Source organism: Ziziphus jujuba, chromosome 8, assembly GCF_031755915.1.
Source record: "Ziziphus jujuba cultivar Dongzao chromosome 8, ASM3175591v1".
NCBI lineage: Eukaryota > Viridiplantae > Streptophyta > Magnoliopsida > Rosales > Rhamnaceae > Ziziphus > Ziziphus jujuba.
In genome coordinates this window covers 15,738,995-15,755,271 of record NC_083386.1, presented here as the reverse complement: position 1 = coordinate 15,755,271, position 16,277 = coordinate 15,738,995, and the positions used below count along the sequence as shown (strand labels likewise).

The following is a 16,277-nucleotide window of genomic DNA, read 5'->3' as shown; positions in this document are numbered from 1 at the left end:
CTGAAAAAGTTGAGTTTGATATGAGTAACGATGCTGACATAAGTGGGGATGAAGATATTATAGGATCAATTGGCTCTTCGGATCAATGGACTAATTGGAGAAATGAGTTAGCTAGGCAAATGTTTTGATGAGTGGAGAAGTCGTCGTGGTTAATAGTTGATTGTTATGATTTATATAATTTTGTAACTGTTTAATTTTATGGTGTTTGTTACATCTTTTGTATGAAGACTAAATTATATTAAATATAACATATGAGAATTTTATTATTTGTTATTAAATTCATATTTTTTATGGTATTTTTGGAATCATGGAATTTTTACATAAATAGCAATGGAAGTTGGAGGTAGCAGTAACGATAATAGGGGTGGTGACTCTAGGCATACATGGACTCAACGAGAGGAAGAAGTTTTACTGATTATCTTAGATGAAGCTGTAGCTAGTGGGCAACGTTGTGATACAGGGTCATTTAAGCCTGGCACACTTACTATGATTGAGAAGCGACTATCTGAGCTATGTCCTAATTCGAGACTGCGAGCCAATACACATATTGAGTCGAAGATGAGAAAGTGGAAGAAGCAATATGGTATAATATATGACATGCTGAACAAAAGTGGATTTGGATGGAATGACTCTCTTAAATGTGTGGAGGTTGACAGTGAAGAAGTTTGGCAAGCATATGTGCAGGTTTTGAATATTATTTGAAAATATAAGTTAATTTCAATTTTAGTTTGTTATCTAGCATTTATTTTTTCTTAGCTAAACGTTGGCTTTTTGTATTTTAGAGTGCCCCAAGTGCAAAAGGTTGGAGAGGAAAATCTTTTCCTATTTATGAGAAGCTTGCTAATATTTTTGGGAAGGATCGGGCAACTGGACGTGGAGCACAAACTCCAATTGATATGATAAATGAAATAAATCTGGACATTGCAAATGAACCAATTGATAATGTCGATTCTCCAATGTCTGTGAATCGAGGAGGTAGTGAACCATCTATACAAGTCCAAGCAAGAGGTAAACGAAAATCTAGATCGAAGGACGATGACATTGTAGCTGGGTTAGGCAATGCAGCAGAGAAATTATTTGATAAAGGCTGCAAAGTTGGAAAAATCCGAGGCTAATTATCCACAATATTTAGCTATGGAGCTTGACAGGTTAGGATTTGAGGCCAGTGACAACCTCAAAATCTCTAAGGCAATGAGATCGGATCCATCGAATATAGAGGTTTTTAAGGTTATTAAAACGGATGCGAGGAAGATTGCATTTGCTTGTGACTTTTTGGATAACTAATTTAGTAAAGTAGTGGACTACATATTTCTGTTTATGTATGGGAGGATGATAATTATGAACAATTAGGTTTGAAACTTATGAACTTGTTGTATGGTGGTGGATGTTTGTTTCTAAATTTGCATGTAAGGATAATTTTATGATTATGTGTTATGTTTTAGAATATTCATATGCGCGTGATTGAGTTGATTTATTGATTTTTTAATTGTATTACTATATTATATTATAATGTATTCTTATATGCAGGAATATTAAATGGCAAGGAGAAGGGTTTATGTTGTGTTTAAAGGTAAAGAACTAGGGATATATAATTCTTGGCCTGAATGTCATCAACAAGTGCAAGGATTTAGAGATAATTTATATCAAGCATATAATACAACCCAAGAAGCTGAAATTGCATATGTTGAGTATGTAGAACAACGGATGCGGAATCGTAATGACGCAAATCTAATACGACATACCACCGCACATACACATGCTCAAATGAACAATGAATGGCGTAATGATTTTATAGTAGGTTTTTTATTCGGATTGCTAGCAACAAGTGTATTTACTTATTTGTTTTATAAGTAAATTATTCTTGTAAAATCCAATATATTTATATTTATGTAGTACTTGTTATTTGAATTGCTACATGTTAAATCTATATACATATACATATAATTTGGATATGGATATTCTTATATTATCAACAAGTTCTTAATTACATATACTGTTAATTATTTCTTTATTTGTGAATAATTGTTATTTATGATTTACCATACTAAAATTTTATTTTTATTGGTTTTGGAAACAATATATTTATGTAATTTATGGGTTAAAAAAATATTCAATTGTCTTATGCATACCATTAAAATATATTTATTTTTAATTAATTGTTATTTATGGCATACTATGTTTTAAGTTAATTTTAAGCTATTTCTAAAGTTATATATTAATATTATTTGTGGGTGTATACAACAAATTTTGTATATTTTGCATGTATATATAAATATATAAATATATAAATGTACAACTTTAATTAGATGTAATAATTTTTTTTCATATAAATTTAACTTTTAAAATTTTTATTTTTTTTAAATTAAAAATATAATTACAAAATAGTCATATCCAGTCTGATTCGGCACCAAACATGGTACAATTAGTCCATCATTCAGTCTGGAACTATGCCAAACATAGTACTGCACTAATTATCCTGTCCGATCCTGTCCGATCCTGACCTATCCGGCGTACCAAACGCCCCCTTAAAGTATTCTTTTATTTTCTTCTATGAAAACAAAAGAAAAAAGTCACTGGCAAAAGCTTTCCAATCGGCGTCCAGTTTTTCATTACTATCAGTAACCCTCTTCAAACGGTAGATGGTATTTGTAGTACAAAATAATATATAAATCAATTAAGAGAGAGAGAAAAAAAAAAAAAAAAAAACATGATTTGCTTATTTATTTTTTGCAGTCCGAGGGGTCTGGTAACCCCCTAGCAGTTGTAGGCGATGACTGTTTCCGGTGTAAGACGCGTAAATTCAAAAAATATAATATAAAAAAAATTTAATAATTAAGATTTAAAAAAAAGTAAAAAAGGTATTTTAGTATATTTAATAAATTTGAAACTGTATAGAGTTGTTTTAGTGTTGCAACTAGAAATTCCCTCATTTTATCTACACCCCATGGAGGCAGAATGTGTCATCTTCAACCTTGAATTAATATGGTTTTTTCTAATTTTTCTTTATTGTTCTCATTTTTTTCATATTTCCCTCTAATCATTTACAAATGAAAATGAAAATTATCATCAAAGTAAAAAAAAAAAAAAAAATCCATAAAACTACAAATAGTAATTATGCCAATTATATTGTTAAATTTCTTAATAAGATTATGCAATAAATTCAATTTTTTGTGGCTCTATTTAGATAATATGGTAAAGATATTTCGGATAATTCGTTAGATAGAAAAAGTGAAAGGTGGCCAAAATTATTGAAAATAAGAAAGATTGATATTTTTTCTTCATTTTGGCTAAGGGGTGGGAATTTTTGTGTTTTCCCCAATATACTATATTAATTCACTTATATTTTTCATTATTTTTTCTAATTTTTTTCAAATTAATCAGTGAAATACTTTATTAAATTAATATTTATTTAAGATTCAAATATTTGTTTTAGAGTTATATAATTAACTAAATATGCAAATTTTTTTTCTTTTATGTAAATAGTAATTGCAAAATAAATCAAAAAATAAATTCGTTGTAATAAATTTAAGTTATTTGTTATAATATTTTAATTTTCATAAATAAGTGAAAATATATATTTTGGCATGAATACAAAATAAATCGGCATGAACATTACACAATAAATAAATGGGTTAGCACACGCATTGGACAATAATTTTTTTTTTTTTATATGCCCCAGTACCTTTTATCCTTCGGTAAATTCGAATCCAACGTAACAAACATAGATGATGATGTTCGTACCAACTGAGCTATCATACTTTTCTATTCCATAATAAATTAATGGACCAGCACAACACAAATGAACCAACATTTTAATCAATCGTGCCAACACAGTATGACCCATTTGACACATCTAAGTTATATTTTATTTTCATAATATATTAGTTTTAATAAATAGATACTTAAAATAAATAAAAATATGGTGGCACATATGTAAAATGGGTCAGCACGAATATTAACATGCCAGCAGAGCACAATATGGTAAATATATGAATCGTTACAAGTATGGTATAATAAATAAATAGATCGATACAAATTCTAAATGCATATGAATGAGCCAATATTTAAATGGATTATGTCAACATGAAACAACACATTTGATGCCTATAGTCATCTATTGCATATTGAGAGGAGGGAGAAAGGTAGGAAAAAGAGCAGTCAGATGGTATTTTATATATATATATATATATATAAATGCAACGTCTTTTATAATGTCAAAAGCAACTTTTAAAAATATTTAAATAATTAAATCAAAAACACTTCTAATCAAAACTAATAAAAAGCAATTTTTTTAACAAATTCTTTTGAAAAAACAAAAACAAAAGCACTAGTAAAAATAAAAATTATGCCAACGTGTTCTTTTTTGCTATGTACAATGTTATCTTGTTTACAAAACAAGTTCATATAGAAAATAATTGATTTGCTCAATAATAACGCATTTAAGGCTTGCTTCGTATAGTGAATTAATTTCCCCCACAATGTATTAAAATGGTACAATCTTTTGTTTGGTGAAAAGATGAGATGCACAAAAGTGCACAAGCTTGTGCAAAAAGAGTGATTTTATACCCATTTTGTCATATAACATATCCAACATAGGAAGAAAACAGTATTTCCAACTTATCAAAACTATAATTTAAAAAATATATTGTTCAAATATTTTAAGGATAATGATGTGTAGCCATTTATAATTGTATATGTTACTTAAATTTTTAATAACTAAATTATAGCAACGTAATAATCCAAATATTTTGAAATATATAATAGAAACCGAAAAGAAATATAATATATGTAATTAATAAAATATTATAATGGTAGATAATAGAATATATATACATCATACGCACATAAACTTCAATATATATTTCGTTTGATATAATTCAAATTTTGTTTTGGGTCATAAATAAAATTCCATATATTGACTGTCGGCGTAATCATTTTATTTGAAATAATTTATAAATAAAAGATACTTTATTCGGTTAAAAAGAAGACCCGCCCCGTTTTGTCTTCGGCAGAAACATACCTGGGTTTTTTACGTTCAGAATCAGACGAATCGGATTCCTTCACCTGTTCGACTCAAACACATCGACGTATCGACCTCGCGGCTTGTAACTCTGCGGCCTTTTGCGCTGGGTTTGTCTAAACCTCATCTTTTTCTCTTTCTTTTTCTGCCCAACTTTTTTTTTTTTTTTTTTTCCCTTCTTCAGCCCCAACTAGTGCTATTTCATCTCCTTTTTTTTCCTTTTACTATTTATTATTTTATTCGTGGCTCATTTGCGGCTCTACCCTTTGATTTGGTTGACAACATTTGTTATCGCCTGGTATTGCAATTTTTGAGGAATTTCTTTTCACTATGTTCTTTGAAAATCTAGTACAATCGATTATGGAGATAAGGTGTTCGATGAAATGAGTTTGCTTGGCTGTTCATGGTTGCTGTGAAAATGAACACTGAAAGATTCGAATTTGATTTCCGCTCTTTGTTTAATTCCAACTTCTGATATTATATGCAATCTGGGTTTGTTTTTCTACTTCGTGATTGAATTATATTTGAAGCTAAAATTTGGGTTAGGAAACTTTTCGTGCAAGAAAGCTGATGTTTGACATTCACTTGTTGATTACCTCTAGAAGTTTATTTGATCTTTTTCGTGGTCTTAATGTTGCTATGCAGCTCCTGTGTTTTTGAATGGTGTGTGAAAATGATGACCATCGAGACAGCAACAGCTCAGCCTCAGAAATCAACTAATAGTGCTTCTAACACTACCAAGGTCCAGAGTTCAGCTCCATCATTTAAGAGATGGGGTAGAAGGCACCCATTTGTTAGATATGGGCTTCCGATGATATCACTCACTGTGCTTGGGGCGGTTGGTCTTGCCCATCTAATACAAGGCAGGTTAGTGCTTCTGTTTATACCCAGTGATTCCTGGGTCGCAATGCTATTTGGGTTTTTCTTGTCATTGAAACATATACCTTGAATACCAATTTAGAAGTTTAGCTACTACATTCAGTCTGAGCAGCATTTAGCTACTAGATTCAGTTTGAGCAGCATTGTTTTGCTTGCAAAGAACAGCGTGGCAGAAGATAAAAATACAACATTGTTGATTGAATTCTCAAAGGATGCGTAATTTTCAATCCAAGCTAGGCTATCACAAGCTAAATTTGAAAGATCATAACCAAGCTAAGTTTTAAACATTTGGTGACTTTGCCTAGATGTCAGTTTAAAATATGACTTCAGTTTGACTGATTTGGCTCAAAGGAGTCAGGTCCCTGATTAATGCTACATATGCTTTTGGATAGGTCCAAGGGTTGTAGGATTAGAAGGTGATTTGTAGTGAAATGGTAAATAAATGCTATGGCTCTCTAGACGGAAAGAAAAGGTTATTTATCCAGTTATAACATTGATAGAAGAATAGAAACTTTATGATTATTTTATGGTTTTTATTATTATTATTATTTTTTTCCAGTTATTGACATATCCTGAATAGCAATTGATGGTTCACATATCATGAAGAAACTATCATGTCATGTGTTCATGTCATTTGTGCATGCACAAAGCAGAATGTTGTTTTAGAACTTTTAACAACTATACCTGTCAGAGTCATTATTGTTGCATCTCTTGTTTATTTATGATTATTGTAATTGTCATCACTGTCTTCTTTTTGTTGTAGTTCAGCAAGGATATTGCAAAGGTGAAAGACGATCAGGAATGGGAGATCATTGAGACAAGAAAAGCACTATCAAGAACAGGACCTATAGAAGCATATAAGCCAAAAAAGATTTCATTGGACGAGGAGTTAAAGGTATTGCTCTCTTCCTCATACTTCGAATGATAAGACCAGTGGCCCTTGTGCTTATTTGCCTGTCTTGCTATCTCATTTTATAGGCTTTACAACAGAAGGTGGATATAAACAACTATGAGTACAAGAAAATTCCAAGACCAAATGAAGGCAAGTCAGGCTAGTCTTATGGTCTGCATCCAAGCAATCGATGGAAAAGTCTTGTAAGTATAATAGTAACACTTTCGTATTCCCAATGAACTCGTTCGTGCCATTGTCCTTATCCGGCAGAATGCTTATGCATTTCTTTGATTCGGTCATGCTCTGAGTTAGTTGATATTTGTAATGATGAGTAATCGCATTATCTCAAGGATTCTTACAATAAGCCAATTAGTTGTTTAGTAAAAAAATATTTCCGAGTATGATACATCCATAATTCACAATTTTATGGGGAAATGGCCATTTTGTAATTTTATACTTAACCAAATTCCTTGGTCGAAAGCTAAAAATCATGCATCTGGTTTGGTTATAGCTTGCTGGAACTAGAGTTTTCAGCATATCCATCGCACGAGGCCACTTAAAATGATAAAAGAAAATATGGAATTTTAAGAAAAGATCGAGGAGAGTTAATATGGTATGATAAGTTTGTGATGGATGAAATGTTGCTTTCTTTTTTCTTTTCTTTTTCTTCTTTTTTTTTCCCTCTATTTGTGTGTGTGTGTGTGTTTGTGTGTTTTGTTGTCATTGAATGCTGCTTTCCACGTGTTACACAGCAGTAGTGCCAGTGATCTCTTGGAAGTTCCTCGAAACATTATTATCACGCTAGTCAGTAATGGCGAGCCTATATAAGCTGATCTAGATTTCAAAGGAATTGGATGAATAATAATCAACTTTCCTCTGTCTGTCTCGTTGGAAACAGGACTAATAACTATGGTCTGAGTTTTATCAGGAGAGTGAAGATTAAGAACATCTTGCCAGAGGGAAATAAGGAAAATTCACGATGTTGATTTAAGGGAACTAGAGTTTAACACGAATAACAGGTGCATTTCTTAACAAAGTTTTATCCTATAAATATTTAGAACATCGACACCGGGAAATGGTTCATTCAGTATTTTATTATCTGATTTAAATAAGCAGTGCCGAAGTCAATTTGTTGGTATATTGGGTTACGATTGAGATATGGCTTGCTAAGCGTTGGCAATCTGAGAATTCATGAAAGGGCAAATGTCTACTTGATAAAAAGACTAGTAAGCAAACAAGAAATTTGGTATAAGCTTCTCTACTGGATGCCTATGCCATAAGAGGCTTCCAGTCAAATTTTCAGAAAGACCTGTCCTAGGATGCTTTTTTATCTGAAGAAATAATGGCAAATGGCAAAATTCAAAGCACAAGCACTTTAAAACATGGTTTTCAAAATGGTTAAAATTTGCATGTTATAATTTAGGATGTGAAATTGTCCTCACAATGGAATCCTGTATCCGAGTTCAGCATAAACATGTCTGCTCGCCATTCTAGCAACAAGACCTTGTCTTTTTTGTTTTTGGTGTGGGAGAGAATATTGTCATGCTCTGCTTTCAAGACTTCCAGATTTGAATTTTAGTTAATAATGGATCCACCAAAATGGCATTGCGGCCCCACTTCCAGTGGGTGAGACTTGCAGTTTCTATAAATTAATGCCATCCGTATATGTTGGGGTGAGACTTGCATTTTCCACAAATTAATGCCATCCATATATGTTTTACACGCTTTTCATTTAAAAGATACCATTTTTCTGAGATAGGTAGGAGATATACAGATTTCTTTAATCCATAATTCATTGCAATGATGCCATTTTATTTTAACAATTTACTAAGCTAAGATGAGAGAGAGAGAGAGAGAGAGAGAGAACCTCATGGATTCAGTTAAAAAAAACTCGGTCAAAAGAATTGAGAGCAGGCAAATTATATATCAGGTGAAAGATCCTTTTTCACAATTACAAACTTATACCCATTTCCCTCAAGAGAGACCAAAAAAAAAAAAAAAAAGCATTGCTCATTGCTCTTTATGTACACCACCCAACAACACAATCAAAAAAGACATCATGTGGTAATTCCTACCTAGTGTTCCTTTTCTTGTTTCCTTCCCAAATATATCCTTTTCACCATTTCCCCACTATTTATTCATTTACAACATACAAGGCAAGAGCAAAATGACAGCCCAAGAAACCTTTCCGCAATTCTTCAACTTATCTTCCTCCCCAAGACAGATCTAATTTTTAAAGGGACAAAATGGAAAAGCACCAGAAAAACCATTGATAACTTGAGCAAATCTACCTTGGCTTTGGTTGTGATCCTGATGACCATAATGGTTGTACAAGCCTCTGGGCTGATGGACTAGCCAACAATGTAGCCTGAGATCGAGTAAGCATCTCAACCATTGATGGGGTTTGATATGACTGAACAAGACTTGAGCCATCAGTGGAATCACCTCTTGCTGTTGCTCTTTGCCATGAGTGTGAGCTCAGACCAGAAAGAATATATGCCCTCCCAGATGCCTCATAAACATGTCTGCTTGCCATCCTCTCTTGCATCTCCTTCAGCTCAGCATCTAGTGCAACACATAGTCTATCCCGATATTTTGCTGAAACAGTCTCTGATAACATCCTTCGAAAATTTTCAAGTTTAGAAACAGCACCAGCTAAGTCTCCCTGTTCAGCAGCAACTCTTGCCTCTGCCATCACCTCAGCAGCCTGGAGCCTGTTGCGCTGCCGGTCCACTTCTATTGATGCTACTTCTTGCCCAGCTATTTCAGGTCTTTCAATCCTAACTTCCTCACCTTCTAATGTCACCATTTCTTTGGTGAAAGGATCTTTGTAAACACATTTCACCTTCAGCAATGATGTTCCATCACTCGAAGACTCTGATGGGACACTAAGAGAAACTAGAAAATCCCTCTCTTCATCTGCATACAAATCTCCAACATCAACAGATCCTGTCCTTCCATCATCCATCACACGACTTGGGTAACTCCCAGCTTTTAGCGATCTAAGTTGAAGGCTAGGCTGAACACATGCAATTGCTACTTGCAGTTCTTGCACCACAACACTCAAAAGACCCCCAATGCACTGTGCAAATGCATCCTGGATGACAGCTTCAGTCTCAATGAAAGAAAACGTTCCTCCAGATATCTCTGAAATTGAGTGCATTGATGAAGCATCATGATCTGCACCAAATCCGAATGCATGGACTGGAATCTGGAATCCTGTGTTATTACCACCATGAATAGACAAGGGGAGAAGTAACTGGTAATTTGGTTGAGGTTGGTTAGCCCCAGAACTGACAGTGTAAGTGTCCTGCCCATCAGACAACAGTATAATACTGGCAACAGGATTTCTTTCTCTTCGATCTTCCATTACTTTTGCGCCCTTTCTTAGACCTTCAGCAATGTTGGTTCCACCATTTGCAACCAGAGAGTTAACAGCCTGCAGTGCCTGCTGCCGTCCAGCATCTGTCATTCGACGGAGAGGAAAGAGGCGACGTGCTGTTGAAGAGAATGCAATAACTGAAAGCCTGTCATTGGATCCAAGATTCTGTATAACAAATCCCATTGCTCGCTTCAGCAATGCAAGCTTGGTACCTGCCATACTACCGCTAGTATCAAGAACTGTGACTAGGTCAACAGGAGCACGGGGAGTTTGACAAAATTGTGGAAGGCTAGCTTGAGTTCTGCCATGATTATGTCTTGAACTTGTTGCAGCAGCTTTGAGATGAACTAAAACTGTAAAATTGTCATAAGAATTGGATCTTGGAGCAGCTGAAACTTCTGGATATGATTTGATTTTTATTGTTCTGAAGGGTTTGTTATCTGCAGCATCTTTATTGCAAGAATTTCTCTCAGAAAACACAGGTTGGTGATCCAAGGATTCGTCATCATCAAATATGCCTGGCTCAGGAGCCTGATACAGAGGCACAACGTGCCGCCGATTTAAATCTCGTCGAGGGGTAGGTATTCGGCGGACAACAGTCATCAAAGCATCATTTTGAGGCCAACCTACTGGACCAATTGATGCCCTCCCAGGGATAGGATCCAAAGTTGGACCTTGTATTGGGATTTCTTTCCACTTTGCCCTACAAACTGGGCAAATTTGGTTGCCATGTTTTACATTTGAGGCAATGCAGTGGAAGTGAAAAGAATGTGAACATTCTGCAGTAAAAATAGCATGGCCACATCCTTGTTTCATTTTGGTTAAGCATATTGAGCATGTTTGCTGAAAATAAGACAAGAATATATGTTATTGATATAAGAACATTTTTCTGCCCAGGAAAAGAAAACATTAGAACTTTTTGTACACAAATATACATACACAATATTATGCATGAAGAACTAATAGATGGTCTTATTGAAAAATTAAAATGTCTCAAAATCTATTAAGAACAATTCTCAACCGATCCTAATCACATTTTCATTGTAAGCTAAGAGGTTCCATAGCCATAACGCAAAAATCTTAGAAACCAGTGTACTAAGGATAATGATAAGATATTCTAAGGATATTGATAAGATATTGAAACACTCAAATCGCAAGAATGTAGGGCAGAACTGAAAAGACCAACCAAAGTGAGAAACAACTCTCTAGCATGTGAGAATATTGAAACACTCAAATCGCAAGAATGTAGGGCAGAACTGAAAAGACCAACCAAAATGAGAAACAACTCTCTAGCACGTGAGAATATTAACTAGACACTCATACTGCCTAAAAGGAGGACAAAAATGAGAAATCTAAACACCATTCAGACAATATATTGACATGACATAAAAAACTTGAAACCGTAATTCATACTTAACGAGACAAAACCTTAATCCCAACTAACAAAGTATTATGCACCTACTTATGCCCTAATTTTCAACCGCAATTACAAACACTTTAACACACCTAAAATTTGGGTGAGAAGAAATGAGGATTGTGCCAGTCCGTTAAGATAAATGGAAATTGTATAGCAGTTTTAATTTGTTCATTTTTTTCTTGATTACTAATTATAAGCCCTGTTCTATTCTATTTTCTTTGCTTTTTTCCTTTTCTTCTTTCTTTTGTTATATGATTGTTACTAATACTCTATCTCTATATCAAAATATTCTTCAAAATTCTTCATTGTAGTTTTTTGGAGTCAACGTCAGTGTCTTCTAATTAAGAAAGTTTTCACTTTCCAAGTAGCCATGCATAATTTATTAGAGCATAGGACTTAATAAACAACAACAATATAAGGTTCTATGGTGCAACTTACATCCTAGCTTTCCAAAATATATGACAAAGAAGAAAAATAAGGCACAAATAAGTAGATCCAATAAGAGTGGTCAATCCACCACCAAATGTAACTGGAGGGGGTCACCAAATTGATATTAAGAGCGAAAACTTTGAGATTCCGCGCCAGACAAGAGAGATTAAAGTCATTTATACATTTAAGAGAAAGTCAACACAAAAATCTTTTAAAACTCTGTGGTTGAGCTGCACACTCTTAAAAGAGACTTTTCCTATAGGGTAGGCCAAAAAGTGGAATTATCAAATACCGACAAATAACCCAAAGAGTGTTAGATTAGATCTACTTGCTAAATAGTAAGCCAAAAAACATATGTCAGTGTTAGATATCCAACAAATAGAGGGCAAGATAGGAAACAAGGAAAAAGGCAAAAAAATAATTAAGGGTATCACTTTTGAATTGTCATCGTTAGACCAAAAAAAAAAAAGATTTAAAAGAGAAAATGAATCAAAGCAGACTAAAAGTGTATTAAAAAACTACGCAATAATACAAATGGAGCAGAGCTTTCAAGACCACTATAGAAAATCATCTACCAAAGAAAAGAAAATCACAAGCGGCTTTATGGCATTTCTCTTTTGCTTCTTTGGTTGAATTCACTGCTCGAAATCTTGCAGATGAACGGCAATGGATGAGGCCATCAAATGACCAAACAAGCTACTTCCCTTTTTTCCCTCCGAGGAAAAGACGAAAAGGTAAAGAGTAAAAACAAGCAGTCTTCTTTCATTACCAAGGAAAACAAGAATGGTCCAGAAAAGGACTTGTACATCAACCCCCAAGCCAATCACAGGAAGACAACAAGACATCAAATTCCCAGATCATTAATTTCATATGGTTCTTGAAATATCTGCTATAGCATGGATTTCCACAAAATCAGAGACGTGTAATTTCTTGAAAATAATAAAATCATACTTTTCTTGAAATTTTTTAATCCATCTATGAAAAAATAAAATATAAATTATATAAAAATGTAAATTCTTATAATTTCATCCCAATCTAAAATAAAAAAAAGCAGATCAAAAACAGGATGTGTCAAGAAATTTCAAAGCTGTTTCACTTGTCCATGTCGTTGGGGCAAATGCCAAAAGAATCCTATATCCTCATTGGTTCACCCAAAACTTTGTTTCCCTTCTGCTTCATTTTTCAGGAGCCAAAAATGCACAAATGGAAAATATCAAGCACCATAAACGATTTAATTAAAATAATACCACTTACAGTGTCTATTTAGCAATTTCCATTTTACTTTCAAACCATTAGAAGAAACAAGACAGAGACAGAAAGTCCTAGAACTAGATTTTATCTTTTTCTGAATCCTTCATTTCCTCAGCATCCAAACAGAATAAAGCTCAAAAATCTTAAAAAACCACACCACAATACAAGCACAAACACACGCAAGGACCATAATCCAAGAAAATCTTAGTAACAATTTGAAAATGAGAGAAAGAAAACAAAAGAACAAAAATAAAAAACCAAAAAAAATAAAAAAATAAAAACCTTGGACGATTTGCTTCCACTTTTAGAGAGCTTCAAGCCGTGTGAAGATGGGATTGGTGTAGTGGGCCTAGACGAACCCATAGCCCAGTTAGCCGGCGAAAGCAGAGCAGCATCAGACAATCTCTCAGCTGAATCAATGGAAGAAGGAGGTGAATCCTCTAGAGTTCTTGGAACATACACACAAAGATTCAATCCCAGTGCGAGCTTTACTTTCCTCCATCTACTACCCATTTTTTTCACTTCCAGATCTCCAACCCACCAACAAAATAACCAAAACCCAGAATATAAAAATATCCTTACCACAAGAAAATCACAGGAGCAGAAAAATAGAAAGAAAAAAAAAAATTGAAACCCAACACTAAATTCACAAAACCCAGATCTCAAAGTGCTTAAATGAAGCTCTCTTTTTTTTTTTTTTTTTTTTTTTTTTGGTTCCTTCTTCACCCTCTTTCTCTAGGACTCTAGCTAGGTGTTCTTGGAATGAGAAAGAGAGAGAGAGAGAGTGGGAGAGAGATAACGGGCTTTAATAAAAGTCGAAGTGGAACACGAAAACCAAGATAGAGAGAGGTTTAATGGAGGGTTGTGTAAGAAAGAGAAAGGAGTAGTAGAACAAGGTGGCGTCTAGGCTGTATTTGCAAATAAATGTGGTGGTGGGTAACATTGGAATGTCAAAGGGGGAGGGAATCGGTCGTATGCATGGCTCTGAGACTTGTACAAGTCGTCTTCTTCATCTCGTTGCTCATGGCCGCCATATGAGAGAGAGAGAGAGAGAGAGAGAGAGAGAGCTTAATGGGTTTATGAGGATTTTGACCTTTTGTTGGTTGTGGTAAAAAGCACATTAAAAACAAAAAACCAAAAAAAAAAGCACGTTTTGATTGAATTGGGAAAAGTTGGCTGGTTATGCTCCATCTTTCCTTATTTATCCCTCGCTTTCCTAAAATATTACCATTCAAGAAAACCATTTTCTTTTTTAATTTTTTTATTTTCTAATTAATAATATCCTTTTTCAAGGTTTTGTATAAGTGAAGATTATTTCATAAAACTTTATTTTCTTTTCCATAAAATTAATTACATATATTCTATTTTCCACCGCTTTGATCAAAGGAGTATTTGTATTAAATTGAAATATATGGTGTATAAATTTTTTATATTTTTTATAATGTGTATATATATAGGTATAAATTTTTTATATTTTTTATAATCTGTATATATATAGGTATCAATGTTTTATATTTTTTATAATGTGTGTATATATATATATATATCCGATAACCTTCAACAATGTAAACAACGTATTATTGATTGACTTATTTTTCAAAGATTAAAAAAAAAATTAAAACAGATTTTGAGTAGAAAACAAATCAATCAAATCCTAAAAGAAAGAGCACAATGGTTCTCCAATATATTATATTCCTTACCTACTTGCATGACTTATTAAATCATGCATATTGGACTTTGGTTTTTGTAGTCACTAAGTGATCCATAAAAAAAAAAATGTTATTTTCTTATAAAAATTATTACATAAGATATACTTTGGGAATAATCTACCTAAATACTACATACCTGACTTTTGTGAAAAATATGGAATTTGTAACTAATTAATTTGGTTTTTTTATTGTTTAATAAGTATTGTTACTTCAAATTTTAAATTAGAAATACAAAAATTAATTAATTAAATTAGAAACAAAGTTATTTTTAATACTTTTTTATAAATTTTTATTATTTATTAGAAATATAAATTCTCATGACTAGTCTATTAAATAATTTCATTTTGTTCTATCACACTAATATCTACATTATCATTTTTATATTTTAGAAACAAAATGTTATATCTACATTTTCATTTTTATCTTTTAGAAACAAAATGTTTATCAATTAAATGAATATAAAGAGTTATCAAGTCTCTTACCAACACTCTGAATATCAATTTATATACATGAATGCCTGACAAATTAATATGATATAAATACATGAATAAATATCTAATAATAATTTTAAAAAAAAAAAAACTATAGCATAAAACGTCCACCTAATAATAAAAGTTTATGATTAGGGTAAATTGGTCTTTTTCCGTGCTTAATATATCTAGGGAAAGTAGCTGGCTGTCAAATCTATATTTTCCCCCTAATTAGCCAAAAAAAAAAGCACTTTTTCTCTTATCAGCTGCCACGGAAAACTCTCTCTCTCTCTCTCTCCCCTCCCCTCTCCCCCTAAAACATATCTTTAACTTTGACTAATAAACTAATGATAATCATTTTCTTTTTTGGCGAACACTCATGATAATCAAATTGCTTAGTGGGATTGATGGCAAATTGGTATAATATATAAAATCAGGAAAAAAATAATAATTCAAAATGAGAACATCTATGACTCATTTCCATGAATGTGTTGGGTTGGCCCCCATGCATCCATCCACCACCATTATCATGATGATGAATCATTGTTGGGTGTGAGTCAAAATGGTGGGAATTTCCTAATCATGATTTTATTTTCTTTTATTTTTTAATTGTTATTATTATTATTATTATTATTATTTTCACATGGCATGAGAGATGATGATGATAAGTATGCCAGCCACACGTGCACATCATCACAGTAGTATCAAATACTGTGGTTACCATATGTCAACCCTGTTGACATTTCTTGCATCCCATCTTATCACATGACTTTAGATGCCTCTTCTGTTTTCTTTTTATCTAATTTTCTTTATATTTTTTCTCCTTTT

At 32.9% G+C, this 16,277-nt stretch overlaps 2 protein-coding genes across 4 annotated transcripts; one reads left to right on the top strand and one right to left on the bottom strand.

Annotated features, from left to right (window-relative positions):
- Positions 1-4,969: 4,969 nt before the first annotated feature.
- On the top strand, positions 4,970-7,299 carry LOC107413700 (uncharacterized). Of its 3 annotated transcripts, none has more exons than XM_048469695.2 (4): positions 4,970-5,130; positions 5,666-5,887; positions 6,668-6,794; positions 6,878-7,299. In XM_048469695.2, the coding sequence occupies exons 2-4, from the start codon at positions 5,694-5,696 to the stop codon at positions 6,953-6,955; spliced, it is 399 nt and encodes a 132-aa protein (XP_048325652.1). In that variant the 5' UTR covers positions 4,970-5,130; positions 5,666-5,693; the 3' UTR covers positions 6,956-7,299. The 3 variants fall into 3 exon arrangements, with proteins under 3 accessions (XP_048325652.1, XP_015877204.1, XP_015877203.2); XM_016021718.4 differs by lacking the exon at positions 4,970-5,130 and adding an exon at positions 5,166-5,318; XM_016021717.4 differs by lacking the exon at positions 4,970-5,130 and adding an exon at positions 5,325-5,512.
- A 1,387-nt stretch (positions 7,300-8,686) lies between these two features.
- LOC107413702 (E3 ubiquitin-protein ligase WAV3) lies at positions 8,687-14,345 on the bottom strand. The gene is made up of 2 exons (XM_016021722.4): positions 13,553-14,345; positions 8,687-11,016 (listed from the first exon to the last, which is right to left on the bottom strand). The coding sequence occupies exons 1-2, from the start codon at positions 13,781-13,783 to the stop codon at positions 9,079-9,081; spliced, it is 2,169 nt and encodes a 722-aa protein (XP_015877208.1). The 5' UTR covers positions 13,784-14,345; the 3' UTR covers positions 8,687-9,078.
- Between the last annotated feature and the right edge of the window lie 1,932 nt (positions 14,346-16,277).